This window comes from Suncus etruscus, chromosome 9, assembly GCF_024139225.1.
Source record: "Suncus etruscus isolate mSunEtr1 chromosome 9, mSunEtr1.pri.cur, whole genome shotgun sequence".
Taxonomy (NCBI): domain Eukaryota; kingdom Metazoa; phylum Chordata; class Mammalia; order Eulipotyphla; family Soricidae; genus Suncus; species Suncus etruscus.
Genome location: NC_064856.1, coordinates 59177317 through 59190519, shown reverse-complemented (window position 1 = coordinate 59190519; position 13203 = coordinate 59177317). Strand labels below are relative to the sequence as shown.

Below are 13203 nucleotides of genomic sequence, written 5' to 3'. Positions count from 1 at the left end.
TTATCTTCTGAACTGTCCCTCCAGCCAGGATGATCTGCTGATGCTAAGTTTGTGAATGCCTCAAACTGAGTTACCTATCAAAGCCATAGCTGATTATCTTCAAGAATCTTGCACTGTAATTTAAGTGGACTTTGCAACTCGTCACCCGCCTAATAAAACAGCATGACTAGGGGCCGGAGTGATAGCACAGCAGTAGAGTGTTTGCCTTGCACGCAGCCATCCCAAGACAGAACCTGGTTTGATTTCCGGCATCCCCTATGGTCCCTCTCAGCGAAGAGCAAGGAGTAACCCTTGAGTGTGGCCAGTAGTGACACAAAAACAAAACCAGTATGACTACTACCATACATTTTGGGGGGGATACCTTTTCTATAATGTTACTTTTTTTTGTTTGTTTTTGGGCCACACCCGTTTGACACTCAGGGGTTACTCCTGGCTATGTGTTCAGAAATCGCCCCTGGCTTGGGGGGACCATATGGGACACCGGGGGATCGAACCTCGGTCCTTCCTTGGCTAGTGCTTGCAAGGCAGACACCTTACCTCCAGCGCCACCTACCCAGCCCCTATAATGTTACTTTTTATTTTCAGAGAAAGACATGGAGAGGTGCCACTGAGTACACCCAGCAATGTTATGTGGAACACACAATATTCACATTGACTCAGATGGATCACATTCAGTTAAATGCCTTAGCTCACATTCAAAGTTATGTCTAAGTTTCCTCTCATAAATCCTTTACCTGTTTCATCATCATCTTCAGCTTCATCATCATCATCACTGTCATTCTCATGTTCTGCATGGCAGGCATATGCTCTTTTTAATCCATTAAATAAAAGGATAAATGCTGGCAAAATCTGTCCAGAAACCTGATTTAAAACTTGTGGTATCTGTTCCATGTCAATGAGAGCACACAGGCCCAGAACACACATCTTTCTGTCATGAAGCCTAAAAAATACACAATAAATAAATTTTCCCCTTTTACATGAACAGAATTTCCTATAAAGTTAAATAAAAATCCAAATCATGTCACTCACCCCAGAAAACAGTCAACATCATTAAGCCACTGAGTAATAAAATGATTTGTGACTGGCTCAACATTATTAGGGAAACGAAGATTTTCTAAGGTGTTGAGAAGCAGATGTGGGTTATAATACAAAGCTGCAATGGCAACTTGCAGGCACATTGTTCGAAGTTCACTTGTCTTTACTTCTCTTGTCAGTCTCTCTAGAGCTGCTTCCACAAATAAAGGAATGCACTGTACAGAATGAGTACAAATAAATTCAAAAACTATAATAGTATTTCACCAATATTAACAAATATATATCAATTAACCCTTCCCCCATTAGAAACTCTTATGTATTTTATTTGCTGATATATTTTAGTTAGAAATACAATTTGGGAAAATGGTTAAGCCTTTATTGAGAAACAGTATCTCAAAACAATGTCACCCATGCATTAAGAATATTTCATCAGGGGCCGGGCGGTGGCGCTGAAGGTAAGGTGCCTGCCTTGCCTGCGCTAGCCTTGGACGGACCGCGGTTCGATCCCCCGGTGTCCCATATGGTCCCCCAAGCCAGGAGCAACTTCTGAGCACATAGCCAGGAGTAACCCCTGAGCATTACCGGGTGTGGCCCAAAAATAAAAAAAATAAAAAGAAAATGTTAAAAAAAAAACTCTGTGCCTATACTGACTATATATAAAGTAATTCTCATGAATAGGAACCAAATAGACACAAAAATTATTTTATAATTATGTTATTATGAAATGATAAAGTATCTTATAATTGTTTATATTTCTGTTTACTTTACTCAGTGCGAAACCTGGGCCGGTTCGATCCCCCGGTGTCCCGTATGGTCCCCCAAGCCAGGAGCAACTTCTGAGCGCATAGCCAGGAGTAACCCCTGAGCGTTACCGGGTGTGGCCCAAAAACCCAAAAAAAAAAAAAAAAAAAAAAAAGAATATTTCATCCTGGGGCCCGGAGAGATAGGACAGCGGTGTTTGCCTTGCAAGCAGCCGATCAAGGACCAAAGGTGGTTGGTTCGAATCCCGGTGTCCCATATGGTCCCCTGTGCCTGCCAGGAGCTATTTCTGAACAGACAGCCAGGAGTAACCCCTGAGCAACGCTGGGTATGGCCCCCCCCCCAAAAAAAAAAGATTATTTCATCCTGGGGCTGGAGGGATAACACAGTGGTAAGGGCATTTGCCTTGCACGCGGGCAACCCTGGACGGAATCTGGTTAGATTCCCAGCATCCCATATGGTCCCAAGCCTGAGTGGAGAGCCAGGAGTAACTCAAGTGGCACGGTTTACCAAAAGAAACATTCCTTCGTCAATTACAAACTTACAAAGACCATCATGATTGAACTGTAGGCAATACAGTGCTCCATGATCAATCCATGATCAATCTACCACCCTCCAACAATGTCCCCAGTTCCCCCACCCACCCCACCTCTGTGGCCATCATTTCCCTAACTTTTAGCAAGCTTTCTACTGAAGAACAGTTCTCTTCCTCTTCTTTTCTACTGCCTTTAGGTATCTGATATTCCCTCAGAAAATTTCATTGTATTTCCTGTGAGAGATCATTCTGAGTCTGCTCTCTTCTGTTTGATTTTACACATGATTCTCTCCAGATGCATCCACAAAGCAACATATCGCATGACTTCACTTTTCAATAAATTTTTTTGTTTTTATTTATGGGCTACACCTAGCAGTGCTCAGGGGATATTCCTGGCTCTGGGCTAAATTACTCCAGGCAGTGTTCAGGGGACCATATGGATACCACAAATTAAACCATGCAAGGTAAGTGTCCTCCCACTGTATTATTGCTATTGCCCAAATTCACTCTGCTTATTAATTGCACTCCATTAATAATGTCCACATTGTCTCCCCAAAAGCTGAACTATTCAACATTTCCACCAGCAGTGAATTAGGGTCCCTCTTTCAACACATCATTGTCAATACTGGTTACTGTTCTTTTCTGGGGGGAGGGGGTGCACACCTAGTGACGCTCAAGGGTTAGTCCTAGCTATACACTCAGGATTCAGCCCTGGCTTAGGGGACCATATAGGACACCGGGGTAATAAACTGCGGTCGGTCCTGTGTCATCACATGCAAGGCAAACATCCCACGACTTGCGCCACTGCTCCAGCCCCTTGTTTTGTTTCTGATACACATTCAGGGGTAGTTCTGAGACAACATTGGGTATTTCTCAGAAATCATCAAACCTGGGTTAGTCATGTGCATGGAAAGAAATACCTGAACTATCATTCCTGCCTCTATTTCTTTATGATTAATATTTTTGAGGCAATTTAATAAACCCTATAACTTAAGTAAATTTAAGTTTGTCTTACTGGACAATTTTATGGCAAATTATGATAGTACAATGGATTAGGCACTTTCCCCAGAATCCTATATGGTGCCTTGAGCCAATGTGAATAGTGATCCTTGAGCATAGAGCCAATGGTAAACAGCATAGTCCAGTGTGGTCCAAAACAAAAAATCAAAATGTCTCCTTTTTTTTTTTGGTTTTTGGGCCACACCCAGCGGTGTTCAGGGGTTACTCCTGGCTGTCTGCTCAGAAATAGCTCCTGGCAAGCACGCGGGACCATATGGGACACCAGGATTCGAACCAACCACCTTTGGTCCTGGATCGGCTGATTGCAAGGCAAAAGGCGCTGTGCTATCTCTCCGGGCCCAAAATGACTATTTTAAAAAATCTTATAATTGGGCCTGGAGAGAAAGCACAGCGGCGTTTGCCTTACAAGCAGCCGATCAAGGACCAAAGGTGGTTGGTTCAAATCCCAGTGTCCCATATGGTCCCCCGTGCCTGCCAGGAGCTACTTCTGAGCAGACAGCCAGGAGTAACCCACTGAGCATCGCCGGGTGTGGCCCAAAAACCAAAAAAAAAAAAAAAAAAATCTTATAATTAAAACTTACATTAGATGAGAAAAAATGTAGTGATACTTTTCTTTTTTTTTTTGTTTTGGATTTTGGGCCACACCCGGCGTTGCTCAGGGGTTACTCCTGGCTGTCTGCTCAGAAATAGCTCCTGGCAGGCACGGGGGACCATATGGGACACCGGGATTCGAACCTACCACCTTTGGTCCTGGATCGGCTGCTTGCAAGGCAAACACCGCTGTGCCATCTCTCCGGGCCCATAGTAGTGATACTTTTCAAATTTCCATAAACATTAAAATATCCATGCTAGGGCCAGAGAGATAACACAGCAGTAGGGCGCTTGCCTTGCTTGCTGAGAGCTATTTCTCAGCGCAGAGCCAGGAGTGACCCAAAACCAAAACCTTGCTATGGATGCTTGCCTTGAATGTGGCAGACCCAGGTTCAATCCCTGACATCCCATATGGTTCCCCCCAAACCTGTCAAGAGTAATCCCAAGCACTGCCAAATATGGCCCAACCTCCTCCAAGATAAAATAAAAATACATTGAAAACCACAGTGTCTGAAAGAAAAAAAAAGGACAAGAGACATACTGACAGAAGAAAAATATCTGCCACAGTGACAGGCACAGGGAAAAGGTAGTGGGAGGATGGAAACTGGGGACATGGGTGATAGGAAATGTTCAATGGTGAAGGTTGTTGGACACTGAATGACTGAAACTCAATCATGAACAACTATGCACTATGTATCTAACGATGATTCAATTATAAAGTGTTTAAAGTTCCTTATTAATATAACACAATTATGGGCCCAGAAAGATAGCACAGTGGCGTTTACCTTGCAAGCAGCCAATCCAGGACCAAAGGTGGTTGGTTTGAATCCCAGTGTCCTATATGGTCCCTGTGCCTGCCAGGAGCTATTTCTGAGCAGACAGCCAGGAGTAACCCCTGAGCACTGCTGGGTGTGGCCCAAAAACCAAAAAAAGGGGGCCGGGCGGTGGCGCTAAAGGTAAGGTGCCTGCCTTGCCAGCGCTAGCCTTGGGCGGACCGCGGTTCGATCCCCCGGTGTCCCATATGGTCCTCCAAGCCAGGAGCAACTTCTGAGCACATAGCCAGGAGTAACCCCTGAGCGTTACCGGGTGTGGCCCAAAAACCAAAAAAAAAAAAAAACCAAAAAAAAAAACCCAAAAACAAACAAACAAAACACAAAAAAAACCGTAATTATGATGCTAAACATGAACCATGAAAATGCTTCATTATGGAAAGATGTTACAGATTTTTCTATAGCCTCCTAATATGAATCATTTTTACTGACCTGGTCAATGCCACGTCCTTTGCATTGTAAAATGATAACTTCTAACAATTTTGCCGCATGACACTCAGCATCTTCTCCTGCAACTCCTGTAAGAACCTGATCATAGAAACATACATTTCAAGATTCAATATACACTCATTTTAAAATCTTTAGTATTATCTTTATTTTGGTTTTTGGGTCACACCCGGCGGCTCTCAGGGGTAATTACTGCTAGCTCTGAGCTCTTACGTCATTCCTGGCAGGCTTGGGGGGACCATATGGGATGCTATGAATCAAGCCCAGGTACATCCTGGTTGGCTGAATGCAATGTGCTATTGCTCCGGCCCCTCATCTTAAAATTTTTAATGAAAGCCACCCCCTGTCCACAGTCTCTGGAAGACTTAAGATATTCTCATTAACATGTATACTCAAGTATAAGCCGAATTTTCCAAAAAAAAAATTTGTGCTGAAAATCCCGTACTCGGCTCATACTCCATTCATCTTCTGCCTTCTGCTGGATGGGGCTTCAGCTCAGTCCACAAGTCGGGGCTGAGCTGGAGAGGAAGGCAGCTGAACTGAACTATTTAAGCCACATTTGAAAAACCCATTTAAGGCAGTAAAGTCACGTAAATAAATGTTTATAAATCCTGAATCCTTATAATCAGGGGTTTTGTACTGTTAATGTTGCTAGTTTAGTTTTCTTTAGCAATAAATATTGAAAACCATTTAACCTACTGATTCCTCAATTACTATTTTGGGTATATACTTTTATTTTTGAAATTTACCAGTGGCTGCTGCATTTTCCACCTCGGCTTGTACTCAAGTCACTAAGTTTTCCCAGGTTTGGAGGTAAAATTAGGGGGGGGTCAACTTATACTCAAGTATATATGGTAGTATATAATATTAACTGTAGAGTAGTCTGGGCAATTAAAGATATGAAGTTAATCATTTGTTATATTGAAGCATACTGATGTTGGTCTACAGTTCAGTGTCTCGTCTTTTTCTAATTTTGCTCCCCTCGCCCCAAAACAAGGGTTCATTTGTGGCTGCCTAGGTTTATATTGTGTCCCAGACACAAATCGGTTGAGAAATGCTAGCTAACACAATTTTTTAAAAAGCCAGTATATTGGGGCTGGAGCAATAGCACAGCAGTAATGTTTGCCTTGCACACGGCTGACCCAGGACGGACCTGGGTTCAATCCCCAGCATCCCATATTGTCCCTCAAAGCCAGGAGCAATTTCTGAGTGCACAGCCAGGAGTAACCCCTGAGCATCACTAAGTGTGCCCCCAGCCCCAAAAAGCCATTATGTTGACATGGTGTAAGTATCCTGGTGACCAAAAACATCTTATAAAACGTGGTAGAGGGGGCTGGAGAGATAGCATGGATGTTTGCCTTGTATGCAGGAGGACGGTGGTTCGAATCTCGGCATCCTATATGGTCCCTTGAGCCTGCCAAGAGTGACTTCTGACTGTAGAGCCAGGAGTAATCCCTGAGCACTGCTGAGTGTGACCCAAAACAACAACAACAAAGTAGTAGAGAGGCCTGACAGATTATACAAAGATTATGACAAAGTTTGCCTTTCATGCAACCAACCTCCTTTTAGTACTGGGTACCACACAGTTGGCTTTGAGTAGTCCCTGAAAGCCATTGAGCATAGTCCTAAAACAAAATCCTCAGATTTTACAGTCTCAACTACTCACCAAATAATTATCTAGATAATCTTTTATCATCTCTCTATAGACATAGATGCCAAGAATCTTCTTCATAAAACATTTGGGCTAGAAAGATAGCATAGCAGGTAGGGTGTTTGCTTGCAGGTGGCCAACCCACGTTCAATTCCTGACATCCATATGGTCCCACAAGCCCGCCAGGAGTGATTCCTGAATGCAGAGCCAGGAGAAACCTGGCTGGCCGGCATCCCTCCCCACATCTATATATTCCTATAATCTCAGAAGTTTCTAAGTGGGGTTTGTTTTTTTTGGGGGGGGGAGGGGGTTTGAATCATACCCAGTGATGGTTCAGGGATATTCCTAGCCCTGTGCTCAGGAATTACTCTTGGCAGTGCAAGGGGTTGGAGTAAGAATGCACACCACATGGGAATATTCCTGAAGATGCGTGGGGATCATATGTATGGTGACTAGCTCAAACCCAGGTCAGTGCATGCAAGTAAAGCCATATTATCTCATGTGCACCAAACACCTAATAAACCCAAAATTCTTCCCCATTATCTTTTATGCAGGTCTTATTGTCAATTCAATGTTAATTTTGACTCATATTTTGCCCATTCAACCATTTTATGACCTTACTGTACAACATAGTTCAAAATCTTCCATTTTCCTTCTGATTTATTTAAACTTCATGTAATCCCCTCAACTTTTTTTTTGGGGGGGGGAGGGTCTTACAACCTGGTGGCACTCAGAAATCATTCATTGCAGGCTTAGGGAACTATATGGAATGTTGGTCACATGCAAGGCAAACTGTCTACCCATTGTGTTATTACTCCAGACCACCCCCAACTACTATCAGACTGAAATATGTTCATCCTCACTGTGGTATCACTGGACCTTATTCCCAGTACTGATATCAGTCTTTTTATAGCAAAAAAACTCAAGCCATGTTCTAATATATCTAAAAAAAGACCTACCTTTTTGCACATACTGTATATCATTTCAAGATACTTGGTATCAGATAGAAGTGTGTCTGTGTCGACTGTTACATAATTATGAAGTAGAGGCATCATATCTGTATTAATAAAGTTCAGTTAAGTAACTTAAGTAACTATAATTGATTTTTCTGAAATATCAAATTAGAACACATACATGGTTTTGCTGTTGATATTCACTTTTAAAGTATACTCATATGACTATATAAACATTTATAGTTAACTCCTTTACATTTATTAAATACAAGAATTATAGATGACTGATAAAAAGCAGGTGGATGGCAATGATAATATATGAAGCAGAAACTAAACAAAGATATTTAATGAAAATAAATGCCATGAGATACCTTTGAGATTTAGCTACTATTAACCATATCAAACAATGGGGCGTTGTGATCAGCTGATATATAAAAAATGAAAAACTGAGGGGATTCATCAGTATTTCAACAATGACTTACCTGTAAAGTAATCAAAGCCATCTTGCTGAAAAACTTCAAATACCAAAGGTAGCAACTGCCACATCTGTGGAGACACTTGTTGACATGTCAAACTATGTGCTAGAGAGAAGATTTCTTCATAAAATTCTAAAAGAAAATATGAGTCATTATGACAGTGTTTGATGGTGTTAAATAGCATTGACTTTTTTGAAGCACAAGTTTCTTACCTAAAACATGCTGTTGTAAAACAGTTCCAATGACCTGTAAGCAGATTCCCTCAAGCTGCTGGGTTATCTGAAAGAAAGGAAAAATCTACATGAAATTACACACAGCATAAAATTGTAAACTATTAAATACAATACTAAATCATTCATATTGAGGGCCCGGAGAGATAGCACAACAGCGTTTGCCTTGCAAGCAGCCGATCCAGGAACAAAGGTGGTTGGTTCGAATTCCGGTGTCCCATATGGTCCCGTGTGCCTGCCAGAAGCTATTTCTGAGCAGACAGCCAGGAGTAACCCCTGAGCACCGCCGGGTGTGGCCCAAAAACCAAAAACAAAACAAAACAAAACAAAAAACCCAAAACAAGGTGTAGCCCCCCCCAAAAAAAAAAAAACAAAAAAACAAAGAGAGAGAGAGAGAGAAGAGAGAGGAAGAGACAGACAGACAGACAGAAGCAAACTGCCTGCCCTAGAGACAAGAGGGTGGAGAGGGAAATGGGAGATATTGGTGTTTGGAAGTGTGTACTGACTGGTGAAAGATGGTGTACATTGTATGACTGAAACCTGACTTTTGTATCCAGAGTGCATAACTAAAACAACTTTAAAAAACCATCATTACTATTTTAGTTTTCAAAAGAAAACAATAAAATAAGATAACATGATGATGGTTACAGAACAGCCAAGTGCCTTACCTGCTGTATTATCACTCTGGTCCAAAAGAATAAAATTATAAAGAAAAAATAGGATTAAAGGGCAGGAGGGATAGTGCAGATAGGGGTTTGCCTTGCACACAGCTGATCCAGGACACACCTGGATCGATCCCCAGTGTCCCATGTGGTCCCCCCAGCTAGGAGTGATTTCTTAGCACATAGCCAGCAGTAACCCCTAGTGTCACAGGATGTGGCCCAAAAAGGGGGGAAAAAGGACTAAGAGGGCAAAGTTAAAACACTGGCATTGACCCCTATGCTCATTGCAGCACCATTCATAATAGCTAGAATATGGAAACAACTCAAATGCACAGGTAAGTGGACAAATAAACTGTGGAAAATCTAACACAATGGAATACTATGCAGCTGTTAGGAAAAATGAAATCAGGAAATTTGTTTATACACAGATTATAATGTAGAGTATTATGATAAATGAAATGAGTCAGAAGGAGAGGATAGACACTCATTTCTGGAATATATATCAGAAAGACAGTATGGCAATGATAGCCAAGAAAATAGAAGAGGGTCAGGAGGACCAGTCCATGATAGGAAGCTTGCCATAAATAGCAGAGAATTGCAATTAGGCCAGAGAAGGGACTACTACTACTACTACTATGACAAATGTCTATAGTTGGAAACTATCACCCTTTGGATAAGAACTGAGTGTATAACAGGAGATAAAGTGATATGTATGTGACCCTTTAGCAACAATATTGCAAACCATAGTGTATAAAGGAAAAAGGAGTAAAAAGAGGGGTTGGTGGGGCTGGAGAGATAGCATGGAGGTAAGGCATTTGCCTTTCATGCAGGAGGTCATCGGTTCGAATCCCAGCGCCCCATATGGTCCCCTGTGCCTGCCAGGAGCAATTTCTGAGCCTGGAGCCAGAAATAACCACTGAGCACTGCCGGGTGTGACCCAAAAAAACACACACACACAAAAAAAAAAAGAGGGGTTGGAGGGAAGCAGGGGGACACTGGTGGTGAGAAATGTACACTGGTGAAGGGTGTTTGGACAGACATTGTATGGCTGAAAATCATCAACAACTTTGCAACTAACTGTATCTCACTGTAATTCAATTAAATTATTTAAAGCAAACAACAACAAAAACCAATGACACAATGTAGTGCCCCAAGCATCACCCAAAATAAACCCCAGCATAGAATTTTAATGTAACTCAAACCCTTCCCCCTTCCCCCCAGTACTGCTTGGATGTGATTCATTCCCAATTAAGGGAGGGGGGGCGCACGCAAAACCAAAATGTTTTATCATAAATATGGTGATGGTAAGGTAGTACAGATCCACTCTAAGTAAATAATAAGATTATCACAGTAAGGGCTGGAGCAGTGGCACAGGGCATAAGGCGATCCCCTGGCGTCCTATATGGTTCCCCAAGCCAGGAATGATTTCTGAGAGCATAGCCAGGAGTAATTCTGAGCGTCACCAGGTGTACCCCCCCCCAAAATATCACAATTAGAAACCAATTTAAAGGCCAAAGTGATAGTACGGAGAGAGTAATGTTCTTGCCTTGCCCACAACCTAGGTTCAATTCCTGTCACAACCAGTGCAGTGCCAGGAGTGGTCCAAAAACACAAAACCATCTGAAAATGTAAATGTTGCACTATAGAAAGATGGTGGATACAAGGTAAAACTGGGTTTGATCTTCATCACCATATATGGTGCCTAGAACACTGTCAGGAATAATCCCTGAGCATGGAACCACAAATAAGTCTTTATGATGCTGGATATGTACTATAAATCAGGTGTTTGCCTTGCATGTGGTATACCCAGGTTTAATCAGGCATTCCCTGAATCCACTAGAAGTGATTCCTTAGCTCAGAGGCAGAGTATGCCATGATGATTCACCCCAAAATAAAAGAGTAGGGGTTAAATAAATTGGCTGCCTTCAATGCTGCCTACTCCATTTTTACTCCAATACTGTATACGATCCCCTAACCACTACCAACGTGAGTGAACCCTGAACTAAGGAATAAATCCATCATTGAATGAGGTCTCAAAACAAAAACAAACAAAAAACTTGGATAAATATATCCATTACTAAATTTGAGAAAAGAAAAAAAAACCCAAAATTCCTAAACCTCGATATGAGGATATAAGTAATTTCCTTTCGTATTCCTAATGCTAGAAAAATTGAAATGCTTATTAGAAATTAATCTCATGTGGCCAGAGAGATAGCATGGAGGCTAGGCGTTGCCTTGCATGCAGAAGGATGACGGTTCGAATCCCGGCATCCCATATGGTCCACGAGCCTGCCAAGAGCAATGTCTGATCACAGAGCCAGGAGTAACCCCTGAGCACCACCGGGGTTACTAGTTACTAGTTTAGAAGACTAAAATCAAGATATCTAAGATGAGGGACTAGAACACAATGGTAAGGCGTTTGCCTTGCATGTCGCCAACACCGGACAGACTCAGGTTTGATTCCCAGCATCCCAAGTATTCCCCAAACCAGCCAAGAGCAACTTCTGAGTGCAGAGCCAGGAGTGACTCCTGAGCGCTGCCCGGTGTGACCCAAAAACAAACAAACAAACAAACAAAAAAGACATCTAAGATGAACAGAGAATCTAAGTCCTAGGCCCTGACTTAGATCAGATGCTAAGGAATGGCTTACCTCTTTATGATCTTCAACTACACTAAGAAGTGTGTCAATAGTATTTAGAATTCCCATAGCAGTAACAGCTTTGTCATCACTTCCTTCTTCATCTGGCCCTGTCTGGATGACTTGATTAAATGTCATTGCCTAGATTCAAATAGAATATAATTTAAGCTTGCATCAAAGTTGCATTAACCCAGTTACATTAATCCATTTGGTATCCCAAATGATAATGCCTCGATAGTGCAGGAAGAATGCATGCGGAAATGATTCGTAAGGGCAATAGTACTTGTAGGTGAAATTGAAAAATATCAAAAATAAAACTAAAAAAACAAACAAAACCCAAAAAAACTAAACTAAAAACAATTACTCATCCAAGTTTTTTTTAATTTCAGCTCAAGAGCCAGACTTGTGAGTATATATAGTGAGTAGGACATCTGCTTGCATGTGGCCAACTCCACCTTGATCCCAAGCCTCCCATACAGCAGGAGTATTGGGTACTGTGCCAACCTCTCCTGTCTACCTACCCCAACCACCAAAAAATCCAACTCTAGATAGGGTGAGGAAGGGGTAGTATTGGTGTCCCTCCTCATGGTACTCCAGGCACCATCGGGTGGCACTGGAAGTGACAGAGACTCCCCACCCCAACAAATTAATAATTTTAAAAGAAATCCTAAGAAATGAAGGGTCTTTGGGGCCGGGCGGTGGCGCTAAAGGTAAGGTGCCTGCCTTGCCTGTGCTAGCCTTGGACGGACCACGGTTCGATCCCCCGGTGTCCCATATGGTCCCCCAAGCCAGGAGCGACTTCTGAGCACATAGCCAGGAGTAACCCCTGAGCGTTACTGGGTGTGGCCCAAAAACAAAAAACAAAAAAAACAAAACAAACAAAAAAAAATGAAGGGTCTTAACTAGGAGATGGAGAGATAGCATGGAGGTGGGGTGTTTGCCTTGCATGCAGAAGGATGGTGGTTCAAATACCGGCATCCCATATGGTCCCCAGAGCCTGCCAGGAGTGATTTCTGAGCATAGAGCCAGGAGAAACCCCAGACCGCCGCTGGGTGTGACCGCCCAAAAACAAACAAACATACAAAACAAACAAAAAAGGGTCTTAACTAAATCAGTATATTTTTAGAATTGTCCTGAGTTGTGGCCAGCAGAAGAATGCTTGCTTAACAAATGTGAGATATTAGTTTATTATCTTGACAAGAAGATTGAAGGAGGGGAACAATATACTCGACTTTAAATCAAATATAAAAATCTTCAAAGAAATCATTATATAAGGAACATGAATAGAAATAACTATAGATATATTGATGTTTTCTAATACCTAAAAATAAAAACAAAAAAGCATCAACTCCCAAACCAAACTAACAAAAATAGTT

At 42.0% G+C, this 13203-nt stretch overlaps 1 protein-coding gene across 1 annotated transcript in view; it reads right to left on the bottom strand.

Annotated features, from left to right (window-relative positions):
- The window catches only part of IPO7 (importin 7), a 63083-nt gene that overhangs the window by 7330 nt on the left and 42550 nt on the right, over positions 1 to 13203 (bottom strand). The window contains exons 16-22 of the mRNA XM_049780995.1: positions 11840 to 11968; positions 8510 to 8576; positions 8304 to 8429; positions 7828 to 7925; positions 5203 to 5298; positions 1030 to 1250; positions 735 to 940 (exon numbers count right to left, since the gene is read on the bottom strand). Coding sequence (XP_049636952.1) covers positions 735 to 940; positions 1030 to 1250; positions 5203 to 5298; positions 7828 to 7925; positions 8304 to 8429; positions 8510 to 8576; positions 11840 to 11968 — 943 coding nt within the window. The remainder of the gene's footprint in view (positions 1 to 734; positions 941 to 1029; positions 1251 to 5202; positions 5299 to 7827; positions 7926 to 8303; positions 8430 to 8509; positions 8577 to 11839; positions 11969 to 13203) is intronic.